The following is a 15,075-nucleotide window of genomic DNA, read 5'->3' as shown; positions in this document are numbered from 1 at the left end:
TAACCAGAACTAAGGGGTCTAGGCAGGAAAACCTTGCCGTAATTTTGACTCTCTCTGACTGTAAAATGTCAACCCCAGGTCACTGCAGCGATATCAATGCTTCAAGCCGCTCGATCACGACATCATCGACCTCGAGATATCCGCTGGCTCTGGTTTCGGCTCGTCGACGGTTCGACCGTTCAAATGGCAGCCTCAGAGCATGGCCAGGAAGTGTTGGAGTAGTGTGGAAAGCAGTGATGAGGTTTCCCACCTCGCGTTTGAAATCAGCCATCGGCCTAAACTTTCCTGGATCGATGGCCATAATGAAGAACCCGAACTCTTCTAGATTTGGTGGCAGTGCAGGGGAACCAGCTAGAATCCCCAGCAGCTGGACCGCAATAGCCAAACCACTTCCTTTTGCACCGCCCCAAACCGCCAGAGCTCCCTTCAGCGCCTTCTCAGGATCGGTCGTCATTTCTCCGTTCTCGTCGTAGGCTGTATCTGGTGGCAATTGTTCGTTCTTGCGCATCGCCAGCATCACTTGCGCATGAATGATCCTGGAAGTCCCAATATCGTAGATGATGGGGACGCTATCAGTGGGGACCCCGATGCAGAACGGATTGGTGCCAACTAGAGGTTTGTATGTCCCCTGTGGGGCTACCCAGGGGCTGCAATTCGATGCGATGATAGTCACAAGGTCTTCGGCCGCAGCCATCTCAGCATAATACGACAGCATTCCGGTATAGTATGTGTTATTTGCTCCTACGGCTGACACCCCAGAAGCTTTGGCCTTTTCGATAGCCACTTTCGTCGCCTTGTGAGCCACCAGATAGCCGAGACTGTCCTTGCCATTGAGCTGGGCTGTCGTGGGCGATTCCAAGGTCACCTCGACGGAAGAAGACGCCGCCTTACCAGACAGTCTGTCGGCGATGCTCAGTATTCGTGCGAGCCCGGCTATTCCATAACCTCGCAGCTCGCTGTCAATCAGATGGTTACGAATGATGGCAATATCTTCTTCTTCGTACCCGAGCTCGCGCAAAGCACGGTCCGCCAGCTGTTGGGCTTCCTCAAAGGCGATTTTCATCTTGGATCGGCGGAGAACACAGGAAGGATCAAAAGAGCCACGGGGCTGGCAGCAGAGAGATGTCAGTCTCAAGATTAACAAGATTGTTTCGTGGCGAAGGGAAACCACAGTGTGCACATTCTGCGTCTGATGATCCGAGTTGGGGAAATTTGGAGAGCGAATGCTTCGGATCCGATGACGCCAATTTTTCAAGCCTGGTTTCACATTATCATTCTAACATACAAGTACTCCAAATCTCACCGTCCCCACCCGCTCTTGGGAAGTACGACAGCCGCTCTTCGAGGCATTCATGGCCCAATTGGTGCGAATTTGCTGCCATTTGAGCAGATACAATATTCTCAGCCACATTGACTAGCGCACATTCCTACCGGTATCGCAGCTCTATTCTGGGCTCCAAGCAGTCGGTTGTATGCCAGGGTATCTTGAATTGAAGCTCTTTATGGATTCCATTCCTTCTCTGCAGATGGAGCCACTGAGGCTGGAGCTTGTGACACCTTTGCCACGGCCATCATCAAAGGCGTCTGCAATTAAGCTGACCGCTGCAAGAACAAGAGCTGGAAGAACTATGCTGCGACGACGGCTGCGGCTTGTATGAAGGCTTCTCTTTAAGATTGGCCGCGGGTTGGCAAAGAAGACAAAACAGCTCCGCTCCATTGCATAGGCTTGGATGTGGTGGGAAAGAGTTCGGACGGGGCAGCGCTAGCAATATCAGACTATCAAAGGAATGTTTCACGCAAGGCTTTGCCTATTCTTTGCTATTATACTCTATACATGGTATAAAAGTAAACGTCTATGCCTTGTATTCGTGGTCGATGCCGCGCTGAACTTATTGAGCGCGTAAAGTAGGATGGCAAAAAATGGGAATACCGGCCCGTGGTCTTTCCTGATCGTTGACACCAAATCGATAAAGGGGACACCTGCAAATCAAGTAGAGGGAAGCGCATAGGCCAGAAGAGACCACAATGGAAGTGTTTGCGCTGGCTTCAAATCTTGCTCTCACAGCCGGAGAAGGTGGCACAAGGTGCACCGGCTATTTCTATGCTAATCCTCGGCGGGATGGGTTTTACACCGGATGGGAATCGTCGTAGCTCCTCCTTTCTTGAGTCAGTAGAATGGCGATAGATGTCCATGCCTGTTTTCCTTCCTGTTATCATCATTCTCAGCCTTGATAAGGTCCTCCAACGTGAGGGGGAAATAATCTGTTCTGAGATCTTCTCTCGCTTCTTCATCCAAGAGAGTAATATGGTCAGAAATTCCAGTCCGGTCGTCGTATGACCAGATGTTCATGTTTTCGTAGTTGTATTCTTCATCGTAAACTCCGTACAAGGGGAAGTTTTGAGAATAATAACGGTACTCTCCATCGTTTTTGACCTTCCACATCCTGCAGATGTTGTCTTGCATGTGAAAGCTGGCCACGCCCAGCCCTTCGTATGGTGGGGGACAACATCTCAAGGGGCCGGGCACTCGATAGGGCATATTTAGACTCTCATCATGCTCAGGGGCGTCCTTGTAGGTGGTGAATGGCTTATTCGTTTTCCACTGGCAGGTCTTCGCAGGGTTTTTACCTTCCGAATCCCATTGTGCACAGAAATCGGTCCATTTCGCGAGTGTAGCCTTAGCAAGCCTTTCACAGGTAGGTTCCAAATATGGGTAACATATATTGATCGTTCGGTTGACTAGATAATCACCCCAGCCGACGGGAATTGTGGCATAACAGCCTGCTGGTATGATACTTCGCGAGACTATTGAAGATGCAAGTGTCTCTGTAAGTTGACTGGACCTGGGAGAAGGTAGCGTCGCGCTTGTGAGGGAAGTGCTTAAATTGGTGAGGAGAAGGATCAGAGCCAACACGGTAACCATCCCGGGTTGAATTTTTGTAGTGGCAGGGATTTTTTACTGTGGTATGCAGCGCACTTATGGTTATCAACTCGGCGTCTGCCTGTGAATCGCTGGTTAGAGCGTTCTGAAATATATATGTATGCCCCAGCATATTCAAAGTTTTCCTTGACTTTATGTTGGGTTTTGTTTGTCGCCATTTGAGCGTCGAACCAATGGAACTTGTGGGTCATAATGCTCCGTGCCGAGTACATATCGGCATAGCCTTGTAGTGGCTCGTCCCGAGCCAGCCTGAAGGTCTCCTTCCTTCGAACCTCTCGCAACCTCTTGCTGGTTACAAGCCCTGCACCTGCAATCTGCCCAGCCCATCCTGATCCATGTCGCTTATTGCTTTTTCGCAGCTCGGGCTGATAAACTCCCTTACGAGGTCAGCTTGTAGGGCCGAAGGGAATATTTTTTCTTATGTCAAAGGGAGAGTAGTTTCGTCGGCTGCCCGAGAGAATCTCCCGCGATGGAATCCGGATGCCTGGATTCTCAAGTGAATGATATTCGACGAGGTGCTATTTACCAAAGTTTTCAGCAATCAGACTAAATACGTCGTTGCTAACAGCGGCCAACCTCCCCACTGTGTGACCCCTGCCCGATGGGCCAGGGTCGTTCAGCTCATGAACAGGTCGTACAAGATCCACGCCAACTTCAAGTACGGTGCCCCCAACATTCTCTTTCTTCGTGATCAGGTCGATCATTGTCTGCGCGACCTTCTCAGCAGGCACCCAGGCATCAGTCTCTTCGTCCATCCAGCCCAGTTTATCAGTCGTCCAGAGAGGGGTCTTGACGCAGCCAGGGGCCACAGCGTTCACTCGGATATTCAGTTTAGGCTCCAAGTCTGCCAAAGACCGAGTGAAACCCGACATGGCATGTTTGCTTGCCGCGTACATTGGCGTTGGCATGAGTGCAAGCTGCGCTGCGATTGAAGCCACGATGACCACGATTCCGTGACCAAGCTTCTGGCGGAGAAAATAGTCAATAGCTAGTTGGGTGGCTCGGATCGGATGGGTGACGTTGATCTCCAATGTCTGATATGATGAGGAGGCAATCGTGTCCTTTCCAGTGTTGAAATGCCAGAAGTTGGACCAGGGCTAGGTGCGGTCAGCAAACACCAGGTGCTGAGTTTGCCTTAGTGTTACGTACGGGCTCAAAGACGCCTGCTCCGGGGACGACAATGTCAAGTCTGCCAAATTCCTTCATGGTGAAGTCGAAACTGGCCTGCAACTGATCCCATTTTGTGACATCTGTTTTGATGAACTTGGCCTTCACTGGACCGGAGCTGGAGTGTCTGACCACCTCCTCGGCCTCTGGCCGCAATCCCAAGTCGACGACAACAACATTACTTCCTCCTTCCAACAATTTCTTGACAAGTTCCAAGCAGATGCCCGAGCCTCCACCGGTCACGAGTGCTGTTTTGCCTTGCAGATTTAAAGCCATGTCGTAAGCCTTAGAGGGAACTGCAAGTTGAAAGATTGCTTAGAAAACGCAAGGATTATGGATTTCATATGGAGAAGGAGGCAACATATTTATAGGTCAGGGAAATCAAGCGGAACCGCTCTCACGGACCAGTGCGACATAGACTTCCTCACACTTATGAACACGAAGCCATGTATCGCGTGAGATCTCACGGTTCCCATAGCTCAGGCCCAGGTCGGAGTGCACATATCTAAGTGACACTCTTCTTTAGGGGTGGTCGCGTCGTTCCACGTCGCAGTCCAGCAAATTGCTCCAGCCAGAGCTAAGCGAGCCCAACTGTTCTCTCGCACGCGGCATCGACTGCACAAGTCCCTGAACGAGACCTTAGTAGCAGCACAAAAATGAGGGGAATTGCGGCAGAACGGAACGAGGAATAGAAGCGGGGTTAACCTAATTGTATTCAGGGACAACGCCCTGAGACGTTTCGCGTTGTGCGTGAGAGACGCGGAGCAGGAAGTTGCCATCTCTACCTTATTTGTCGACGTCTAGCGAAGTACCAGAGATCTCTCGGGCAGACTTTGTCATGGTATCACAGAGGCTATGTCTTCTCGAAGTCAGCAGTGCTCGCCACTTTCGGTACAGACTCAGAAGGACGAAGTCGGTCGAGCTTGTTGAACTCGCTCTCATTCGATCTGGTTTTGTTACCAGTACGACCCTTGTAACGGAGTGAGCCGCGACTGGCCCGGCTGGCCGGGTCACTGGAGTAAATCCTCTAGATTATCTGATGACCTTCCAAACTCGTGATGGAGATTCAACTTGGGCGGGCAGCCTGCTTATAGGCGGGATAGCTTTTTTCATTTGTAAAAATGTCCTGGGAAGGGTTTCGAAGCGGTGGTTCATTTGTTGGATGCAACAGGAGGTTAACAGCAAGTTCTTCCTGGGAAAGCACACGTCAGAGAAACTCGCCGTGCTGGCCAATTCAAGACAAGCAGTGAGTGTGGATAATGTAGCCTCTTAGCTGCCATGTCCCCCCCGGTGTGGCGGTTCTCGGCGATATCTTCACAATGCAAGTCACCAAGCATGGAAACCCGCTTCAGAGGCATTTGCAAATCCTTAAGTGCTTGCAAAATCTGAGGAAACTCCCTTGACTAGGAGCTCTTTAGTTTCATGGAGCATTTTGAGGGTTCAGCCTGGCCGAAACCCCGCGAAACTATTTTCACCTCGCTCAATCTTCAAATAGAAAGCCGGTTGGGATGCGGCAAACGAACTACGCACAGGGTTGATTGCTCCAGCAAGCGAGGCGCTAGCTGAGGGCAAGGTTAATATGCTGCCGACCTGATGTGTAACAGTAACAGGCGTCAGTTCGGCGACTTTTCTTCTCAGATCGCCAGTGGCAAAAAGGTCGTGCAGGTACCTGACTTGGTAGATGATCATCGGAAGGCTACTACTTTTCAGTTGAAGACAGGCAAGTCCACCTGGAAGGTTATTGTTAAATGTGCAACAGTTCGGCCTTGGGGAAAAAAAACACCTTCCAGGAACACGTTGCCAGAGAAGATATTTCACCAATATAACAAATAGATTCCACTCACTTCGATATTCTCGGTAAGGCCAAACTGGTGGATCTGACACAAAGCCATCCACCCTCCCCCCGGATATCCATACAAAGCCCGATGTGGATTCCATATTATGTATCTTCCCGAGATCCCCGACAGTATTGTGGGTCAGACAGCGGGATTCTGCCCATTGTCGATGATTAAATCTCCCAGCCTTATCCGGACTTGGCCGTCATGAGAGAAGCATGAGATGCAAACGCTGACCTGCTCCGCCTAATATATCTACTTGTAAAAGAGAACATGACTGATTGAACTCCTGCTCCTGAAATCAACATGTGAATTTCAATATCTCATAATCCGATCTGCATTCCTCAGGTTCTTCCTTTGAACGTTCACGACATCGGTGGGTCAAAAGCATAACGAATACAGCACGTACACCCAGATTAATGGCTTAATGGATTAAGTCCTGACCACTATTTCAGATATACTCTGTGGGGTAGGTTTAACAGGAGACTTGCTAAACTATAGATATCTTGATCGGCAGGAGCCTGACCGGAGGATATCAGGTATGGATGGCTCGCGTTGGTAGCGGCAGGAGCCGGAGCTTTCTATTTTGCTAAAATATCAATCAACACCGAACGATCTTCGAAATTTGAAAGTGCGAGGCAGAGCAATGTGAGGCTTGCCCATGCAAGAGAGCCTGAGGTGCTAGAGAGACACGAGAAGAAGGAAGGCCAAAAGGCGTCGGAGGCTTGAAACAGGACAGTTGTCTGTAACAACCCGGGTTGATATTGCTTTATTACCCAGGTCAATCTAGGAGAATGTCAGAGAGTGAGTAATTGTAGTTTCTGATTTGTTCATCTTTCCTGCCGCGAAAAAGTCTCTGGGTGAGAAAAGATTGGACTTTCCGATCGGACAAATATGACCCTTGGTCCTTGGCAATCTTTTCCAATCTTCCATGACAAGTAACCGAGGAGATGAAGCAACTATGGCAAGTCTTGGGCCGTGGAAATACCGCAGCGAATTTACGAGTGATGAACGGCGAGTGGCGTGAAAGGAATGGAAAAAAGTGGCCATCCCCGGTGGTCGCCGACCAGTGATTTAACCAGATTATCCGATTCAGAACGAGGGATAACAACTGAGTAGTTTGTTCACATTCTACCAAGTACAATTATATCTCGCCTGAATCACCCTGAATCTGTTTCCAACAATTTGAAACAAAATCCATACTTGTTACACAACTCACAACTATAATAAAATGCTCTCAGATATTCTAAGGTCCACGGGAGCGGGCGCAGTTTTCGGTGTCGCCCTGACAATGTCGAGGGTCTACCACCCGTCGGTCATTATCAGCCAGATGCGACTGACTGATTTTCATATGCTTGAAGTTTTCCTGACAGCATGCGCAACCAGTGCGTAAGTGTGTGGGAATTTCGTTCGCAAGCTCGCAAGTCGCTGACATTCTCAGGATTGTTATGCTCTACTTTGAGAAATGCGGCATTTCAAAACGATGTGTTCGATCCAACTCGACTCTGAACTGGTTTTCCCCCTACGACGCGAATATCATTGGAGGTGCGCTCCTTGGAATCGGGATGAGTCTCACGGGTGCTTGTCCGGGCACGGCCATTGTCCAGCTGGCTCAGGGATTTCGATCAAGCGGACCAACGACACTTGGCCTTCTTCTAGGAGCTTCCTTTTTCCTCAAATTCGGAAAACTCCTAAAATGCAAGGAAGATCCTGAACACAAACCCCAGCAGCCTGGCGCCCAGACCATTGCATCGAAAACGCACGTTGAACCTGCAGTTATTTTCCTGACGTTTGACGCCTTTTGTTTCAGTGCCATCATCTTGTCAAGTCTGACACTACCCGGAAGATCCTTTGCCACCATTCCAACAGTGCTCGGAGGCGTCCTTCTAGCCGCCGCCCAAGGATTCTCAATCTATTTTACTGGCAACCCAGTCGGTGTCTCAGCGGCATATGAACATCTCGGGCGATACCTGCTGCATGGAGTTGGTTTCAAAGATGTGCCAGAACCTGGAACTTTCCCCAAAGCGATCACTTTTGCACTGGGAATGTTTGCTGGAAGCCTTGTATACACCGAACTCTTACAGCCCGAGGCGACAGTCGGAGCGCCTGCAATTCCTGTTGCGCAAGCGCTGATTGGCGGATTTTCTATGGGTTTCGGCGCAAGATTAGCGGGAGGCTGTACGTCAGGGCACGGTCTCAGCGGTCTCTCTGCGTTGTCGTTTTCAAGCTTGATCACGGTTCTAGCAATGTTCGGGGCAGGCATCATAACTCAACTTTTCCTACCATAGCGTGAAAGGTGCTTGAATACGTGTGGTATTTGTTTCAAATAAACTCGCGGAGGAGACGGGCAATGGCTGCGTGATTCCTTGACGACATTGAATCTTGTGAACAGGCCAGTCATTGTACCTAAACTTCTAGACACGACGGCTGCTTCACAGATGGGTGGGCAATCTAGACTCGGACAATACTGTATCTTCTCAGGTTGAGACGGTATGATAGGTCAAAAGATATCTTAACGCCGCTTTGAACCTGTTTCCGATCGAAACTCTCTTGAGTTCTTTCAATATGACAGTTTGCTCAAAGATGCCGAGATCTAAGGAAGAGATGATTGGAGCCCTGTGATGTATTACTCCTTTACGCTTGCGTAAGGTAGGGATATTGTCGAGAGGGGTGAAGGGGGCAGAGGTGGCATTGGGTCTGTACCAAGAAGTGAACTGCTCGCGTCGACAGCAAGAGAAAACCCCGGCAAACTTGCCACAAACATCTGAAATCAACTCCACTGATCAAAATTGTGAGAAATTCACAGGATGTAGGATTTGAATGTGTACTGGGTACTACAAAGTCTGACGCGCAAAGTCGGGAAGCTGAACTCGACGATCTTGTACACTTGAGAAATCATCAGTGTTCACGCTTTTATGTTCCCTACCTCTCGGGCACTCGCAATGCACTGTGATTCTGAGCCTGTCGACAACTACCTGCAGTGCGACTCAATCTTCATCATTTATCGCAAAGAGATCAACCTCCTGCCAATACTCGGAAAGACTATGCATACCGAGACCGGTCAAGGGATCATTCCTTCCCCTCATAGCACTGGACAGGCATATACACGACCTCCACGATATGTCCATCTGGATCCTCAAAGTTGCGCCCATACATTCCGGCTTCCTGCTCAGCCTTCTTTTGTTCTTCATTTTTCTCACTGATATCCACATTCACCCCACTTTCGGCTGCCCTTTTCACCATGTCGTCCACTGCTTCCTTGCTCTCACGGCTCATACAGAATAGCATCTGCGCTGTTGTCTTTGCATCCGCCATTGACCTGTTCGGCGGGAGAAAACTCCTGAAGAAATCGTGACTGAGCAACATGATTTTGATGGGTGAATCATGCGGACTTGCGAAGTGGGACGGAATGGGCAGGGAGACCATAGCAGCAGAGGGGCCGGAAAAGGTATGGTTTTGAACAAAGCCGAGTGAGGTGTAAAAGGCAATAGAACGGGGGAGGTCGCTGACCGGGATGTTGAGAAAAGTGGTTTGGCTGTATGGCATGGTGGTGATAGCTAGGTTGCTTGCGGAAGTGATTGAAATATTAGTGAAGTTTTTGGTTTGGGAGGTCACTCGAGCTTATTGACGCTGTGCGGTCGATGGTGGTGGTTGTTCCATGGCTGAAGTTCCTCATATCCTCAAACTCTCCTCGGCATCGGTGCAACATGAGACCGGCGTATTCGGGTTGGCCGCGCTTGGCCAGCGTCTCGAGCAAAGCAATACGCGGTTCTGCCTAAGGAAGCCCTACCCAGTACGCGAGCGCGACACGTCCGCACCTGACCACCTTAAATAATGGGAGTTCCAAGTAGAACCAAAATGCTAAGGCTTTTTACCAGTGTACTGTATAGCCAATAAGGTGTTGGAACACAGAAGTGTAGCCCGACAGCGGGTCCGAACAGGTAAATTCGGGATTTTCGGGGATTGCTATTCGCACTTCTACTTGTACTAAGTAGCAGGTTCTTGGTAATCTGCCTCATCTTCTGATGGAAGAAAGAACTATGACGTTTTAGGATCTGTCCCCTAATGCACCCCAGGGTAGGGAGGTTACACTCCCCAAATATCATTTTATGGCAACTGTGACGGTGTTATGGCGTGATCTAGGTATGATTCCGTTTAAGTGTTGTATTCGAATATTACCACGAAGTCCCCGAGTGGGATCAGGTGATAGAATTTACCTCGCGCTATAATCGTAACACTCAAGTACTCACGAAATGTGGCGTCGAATGTGCGCTCATGAAGATCTCAACACTTTAAAAATGACCACCTCCATACCTACGTTGAGTCCGCAATATTGCATTATATTGCGACTTAAGGTCCACGAAGATTACCATGATTTCGGTTGAACAACCTAAAAACATCGTTATTGTCGGAGGCGTTGCCGGTGGCATGTCCTGCGCCACTCGGCTTCGTCGTCTAGACGAGAAAGCAAATATCATTGTCCTGGAGAAGGGAAAGTATGTCAGCTACGCCAACTGCGGAATCCCATATGCTTTGGGAAATGTCATCAAAGACGAGGCTAAATTACACGTTCAAACAAGCGAGAAGATTGCAAGCTGGTTCAATATTGATGTGAGGACTGAGGTCGAACTTGTAGGGATTGACAGGCCAAACAAGGTCATCCATGTCAAATGTGTCGGGAACAAGAGTGGCAAGTTGCACTGCGACATCGAGAACATCAGCTACGACAAGCTTGTTCTGTCCCTCGGCGCCGACGCTTTCATACCAACTGTCAAGGGCATTGATTCAGAACATGTTTTCACGCTGCAAACTATTCCCGACTTGGAGAAGATTCAATCATATATTGCAGCGCACGGCTGTCGGAACGCGACAGTCATAGGAGGGGGATTTATCGGCCTCGAAGCCGCGGAAAACCTTCGATTGCTGGGCCTGAACGTCACCGTCATGGAATACTTGCCCCATATCTTTCCCCCTGTCGACCATGATATGGCCATGCCTCTGCAAAAAGAAATGGAGCGCAATGGGATCCGCCTCCTTTTGAACGCCCGCATTACCGAGATCACACCAACGGGGTCTGACAAGCCTAGCCAGATTCTGCTCAATGGTACTGATCCGGTCGAGACAGACCTTATCATTGTGAGCGTGGGAGTGCGTGCGCGAACCGCTATTGTTGAGAATGCCGGCATCCAGATTGGTAAATCAGGTGTCATCGTGAATGACACAATGCAAACATCCGACCCCGACATCTACGCGGTAGGAGACATGGTCGAAACTCCACATTTGGTGTCGGGACATCCGGTCAGAATCGCCCTGGCCGGCCCTGCGAATCGTCAGGGGCGTCTCGCCGCTGATAACATTTGCGGACTCAGTGCCAACTATCGCGGGAATGTCGGCACGGCGGTTTGCAAAGTCTTCGACTTAACCGTCGGTGTGGTGGGATTGTCGGTTGAGGCATTAAGAGTCATGGGACGCGGAGACAAAACAAAATATCTGACCATTCATCCCTCGCACCATGTGGGATATTACCCTGGGGCCGAGCCGATGGTTTTGAAGGTCGTTTTTGAGGTGGATTCGGGTCGTTTGCTCGGAGCACAAATCGTCGGCAAGCAGGGCATTGACAAAAGAATAGACGTGCTCGCAATGGCAATTCGTGCTGGTATGAGCGTCGAAGACCTGGAACACGTTGAGCTTGGTTATGCTCCCCCATATGGAGCAGCAAAGGATCCGGTCAATATGGCGGGCTTTGTGGGCGGCAACATTTTGAGAGGTCTCATGCAACCGGTCTATGCTGAAGACCTCGTCAAGGAAATCTGTTTCGAAAGCGGTGATGGCACTCAAAAGAGATGTTTGCCCGAAAAGTACCAGGTCGTCGATGTTCGCACCCCTGAGGAGTTCTGCAAGGGTCATTTGATTGGTGCTATTAACATTCCACTCGATACCCTGCGGAGGTCATTGCATCTGATGGACAGAAGCAAGAAAATCTTGGCATATTGCCAGGTAGGATACCGTGGTTATCTGGCATACCGTATCTTGAAGCAGAACGCTTTTGAAGCTGTCAACCTGAATGGTGGCTTTAAAGCTGTCTGTGTTGGAGGGTATGATTCACTAATTGATTAAGAACGACAAATAGTGTAAATTTAGTTGCTTTAACATACATAGCTGTGTATAGCAATATGGCCGCTTTGCATTCCGATATGGTGTTTATGCATCCTCGAACGGTTGAATGTGATGCTTGCCGCGCGGTTGTATCGCGAAGGTTCGCAGAGAAGCGAAATCGCTCCTGAGAACCCACCTCCTGGCGCAACTGGCATCATACGACAGTTATTTGAAGTTGATAGTCGCAAGAGAGATGTAGCACCCAAGCACCGTCCATTTATCGCTAAAATGACCCGACTGGTGTGAGTCGTTGGCAGGGTTGTGGAGGGCCTAGGCTTTGTCAATTCGTATGAAGTGTGTCAAACTCTCGGAGTAGGAAGACCTCTCCAGCGACTCAGTCGAATACAAACATGGAGTATTGTTGCCCTAGCGGGAGACAACCTCAAGACCTGCCGAAGAAGCAACAAATTCATGCTATGATGACAATGGATCGCTCCACAGCAAAATGGGGTCGGATCGTCACAAGGGGAGAAGGGAATATCGTAGAGCAGGGTGATGCAGCCAGTGTATTAAGTCGATCCCCAAATTCTTTGGGCGGACTGAGTGCAGGACATGCAGTCTGGTGATGTTGTTGGCGTAGACGTGCTGGAATCGTTTTGAGTATGTGGCCTTAGAGACGACGTGCACTCAGCTTGAGTATTTGAGCCCGACTCAACTATATCTTCCATTGTATTTCGCTGCACTTCTGTGCAAAGTACGACGGCCGGGAGAACACTGCAGCAAAGGAGATTCCGGATCCAAGGAACACCATCAGACGGGATTGCGAAGGGACTCCAGTACCGAATGAGACGCCATCAGTAGAGCATTGTCAGAGAGATAAACGATAACTGTTGAGGCGAGTGTGAAAGTGGCGTGAGGAAATTGATAAGCAATGCCGTGGACGTTGCGGCCACTGTGAACAGCGGAAACAAGGAGGACTAGGAAATGGTAACTGTTGGCTGTTGAATGGATATTGGCGTTTGGAAAGGCAACAGATTGAACCTGGTGTTTAGCTGTAAATTGGATCTTTTGCACCCATGGGTCATTCAGATGAGGACAAATAAAGGACTGCCCCATTTCCACCTCACCAAAAGTCAATGCTGCTTAGACCCTCTCCTACCCAGGTAGCATTTATTTCCGGGATGGTATTGATTCAACGTCAGATCCCTCAATGTGGTGCTTAATTCACAATCCGTCTTTGCGGAGTATATTTCAACTCCGATATAAATACTGGTGTACTGGGCGAAGAAGTTGCAAGATTCCGTCCATTGATCGTAAAATATGCCCCAAGTAGCGTTCCTAGGAACAACAGTATCAGTCAGCCGTCAAATCATAGAATCATTTCATCAATGCAGGATTTTTTGCCTAGCTGGCAATCCCAAACGGACGTCTGCGTCGGGGGCATACCCGATTGTTATAACCTGTAACATAGGGTCCGTCGGACCAGTCGAGAAGGCGAAATGGTCGAGCAAGCCTTTTGTTGAACAAGAGGTTGAGTTGTGGACCTGTCTGGTTGATTGTGTCCTGTCCCCCTGGCTATTCAGAGAGACTCTGCCTGTTTATATATACATTGGCCTGTAACCACAAGAGCATTCCTGAAACCTCCTACTCCGTCACCATCCTGTCATAGAACTGCAGGAACAACGAGGTTGAGGCAGTTTGCGCAGTTGGTGGAGCGTCTGGCGTCTCAGGTGGTTTACCCCAATGGTGCTCTCGCGACTCTGTCAACACCTTTAATCTCGAGATATAAGCCCTGCGTGATCATTGTTGGGTTGGAGAGAGAGGTGTGGTTTGGAAACCAGGAATGAACAGGAACAAGTGACGGCGGCGGGACGGGAAGACAGAATGTTGCAGAGAATCGGAAGTATGGTGCCAAAGGTTGTGGTGATAATGACAAGCTTGTATTTGGCAAAAAGGACGATACCGAGATCGACATGGTGGTTCTAGAGGTGGTCAGGGACTTGGGGCTGGTTTCGCGAGCGAAATGAGTGGAGAGTTAGAATCTAACCTGGCTGATGCCAGCCTCATCTCCTTCGACTGTGGAACAAACCCGATGTTTAAACTGAAGGTAGACGTGTGTCCGTCTGACGAAGGTCGACAAATGTCTGGCCGCCCGGTCCCGCGTAGTTGCCATCATACCTGTAACCTTGAGCTTCGACGGGCTCAGGCGAAGAGTATTAGGATGTCCTGGCAGGAATATGGTGTAGGGACGGTTGATGGGGATGTGCCAGCGCAGAAGATGGATCGGGAAGCTGGAACCGGGCGCCAAGGTGACGTGGCCTGCAACATCTGCGACCGGGCTTACGTCTGATTTAGTATGCGGCAAAATCTCATATTTCACTGAGCTTACCCTTCCCCAGCAATGCTAAGATTTTTGACCGCCATCTGCCACCCCCTCATCGATCCACGAACGGGCTGCAATATGGGCCACTCTCCGTTATTCAATGTCACAGGAAATAAGATAGTTTCTCGGCCTATTGACTAGGTGGTATAATTCGAACCAGAATGTGTTGAGAGCCAGGTTCCCCACCAGTTACTAGTAGAGTCTCAGAACAAATCAGTATGCCCGACTGCCTGAAAGCATTGTGTCGTCTTTGCGTTTATGATAATTGGATTGACTGGATTAGGACTATAAAGTCCACCGATCATCTTGGAACGGGCGATAGTCTCCATATGGTTGAGCCTAGTGTCGTTTCGGCGATCATGAAATAATACCAGCCATCCTTAAAGTATACATGAGGACCTTCTGGTGCGAGACTGCCAGTAGCGTTCTAGATGTAGCGAACATTAGGTCCGACCTCTCCAGTTTCAAGATCGATGGTTCTGAGTTATGCCGGGAGTGACCTGCCAGGGTTGTGATCCAGTGACAAAGACTATGTGATCTTTTTGATCCAGGAGGTGGACGTGTTATAGCCCGTGAAGTTGAAATGAACGGGATTTCGCCACGATGAGGAGTCGAAAGGGTCCGTCTAGTGGGAAATCATATTGTCCTATCGC

The 15,075-nt window shown here is 49.5% G+C and overlaps 6 protein-coding genes across 6 annotated transcripts; 2 read left to right on the top strand and 4 right to left on the bottom strand.

Annotated features, from left to right (window-relative positions):
- Positions 1 to 79: 79 nt before the first annotated feature.
- Positions 80 to 1,063, bottom strand: Z519_08801 (uncharacterized protein; the record flags this gene model as incomplete). Its single annotated transcript, XM_016766529.1, has 1 exon — positions 80 to 1,063. One exon carries the CDS (start codon positions 1,061 to 1,063, stop codon positions 80 to 82), a length of 984 nt encoding a protein of 327 aa, XP_016616827.1.
- A 1,104-nt stretch (positions 1,064 to 2,167) lies between these two features.
- On the bottom strand, positions 2,168 to 2,923 carry Z519_08800 (uncharacterized protein; the record flags this gene model as incomplete). Its single annotated transcript, XM_016766528.1, has 1 exon — positions 2,168 to 2,923. The coding sequence occupies one exon, from the start codon at positions 2,921 to 2,923 to the stop codon at positions 2,168 to 2,170; it is 756 nt and encodes a 251-aa protein (XP_016616826.1).
- Positions 2,924 to 3,459: 536 nt separating this feature from the next.
- Z519_08799 (uncharacterized protein) lies at positions 3,460 to 4,384 on the bottom strand (the record flags this gene model as incomplete). The annotated part of the gene is made up of 2 exons (XM_016766527.1): positions 3,460 to 4,038; positions 4,091 to 4,384. The coding sequence occupies 2 exons, from the start codon at positions 4,382 to 4,384 to the stop codon at positions 3,460 to 3,462; spliced, it is 873 nt and encodes a 290-aa protein (XP_016616825.1).
- A 2,790-nt stretch (positions 4,385 to 7,174) lies between these two features.
- Positions 7,175 to 8,231, top strand: Z519_08798 (uncharacterized protein; the record flags this gene model as incomplete). The annotated part of the gene is made up of 2 exons (XM_016766526.1): positions 7,175 to 7,332; positions 7,385 to 8,231. 2 exons carry the CDS (start codon positions 7,175 to 7,177, stop codon positions 8,229 to 8,231), a joined length of 1,005 nt encoding a protein of 334 aa, XP_016616824.1.
- A 781-nt stretch (positions 8,232 to 9,012) lies between these two features.
- On the bottom strand, positions 9,013 to 9,489 carry Z519_08797 (uncharacterized protein; the record flags this gene model as incomplete). Its single annotated transcript, XM_016766525.1, has 1 exon — positions 9,013 to 9,489. The coding sequence occupies one exon, from the start codon at positions 9,487 to 9,489 to the stop codon at positions 9,013 to 9,015; it is 477 nt and encodes a 158-aa protein (XP_016616823.1).
- Positions 9,490 to 10,314: 825 nt separating this feature from the next.
- Positions 10,315 to 12,060, top strand: Z519_08796 (uncharacterized protein; the record flags this gene model as incomplete). Its single annotated transcript, XM_016766524.1, has 1 exon — positions 10,315 to 12,060. One exon carries the CDS (start codon positions 10,315 to 10,317, stop codon positions 12,058 to 12,060), a length of 1,746 nt encoding a protein of 581 aa, XP_016616822.1.
- Positions 12,061 to 15,075: the final 3,015 nt, after the last annotated feature.

Source organism: Cladophialophora bantiana, assembly GCF_000835475.1.
Source record: "Cladophialophora bantiana CBS 173.52 unplaced genomic scaffold supercont1.14, whole genome shotgun sequence".
Taxonomy (NCBI): Eukaryota; Fungi; Ascomycota; class Eurotiomycetes; order Chaetothyriales; family Herpotrichiellaceae; genus Cladophialophora; species Cladophialophora bantiana.
Note: the sequence above shows the minus strand (reverse complement) of the source record. Positions and strands in the feature narration are given on the sequence as shown.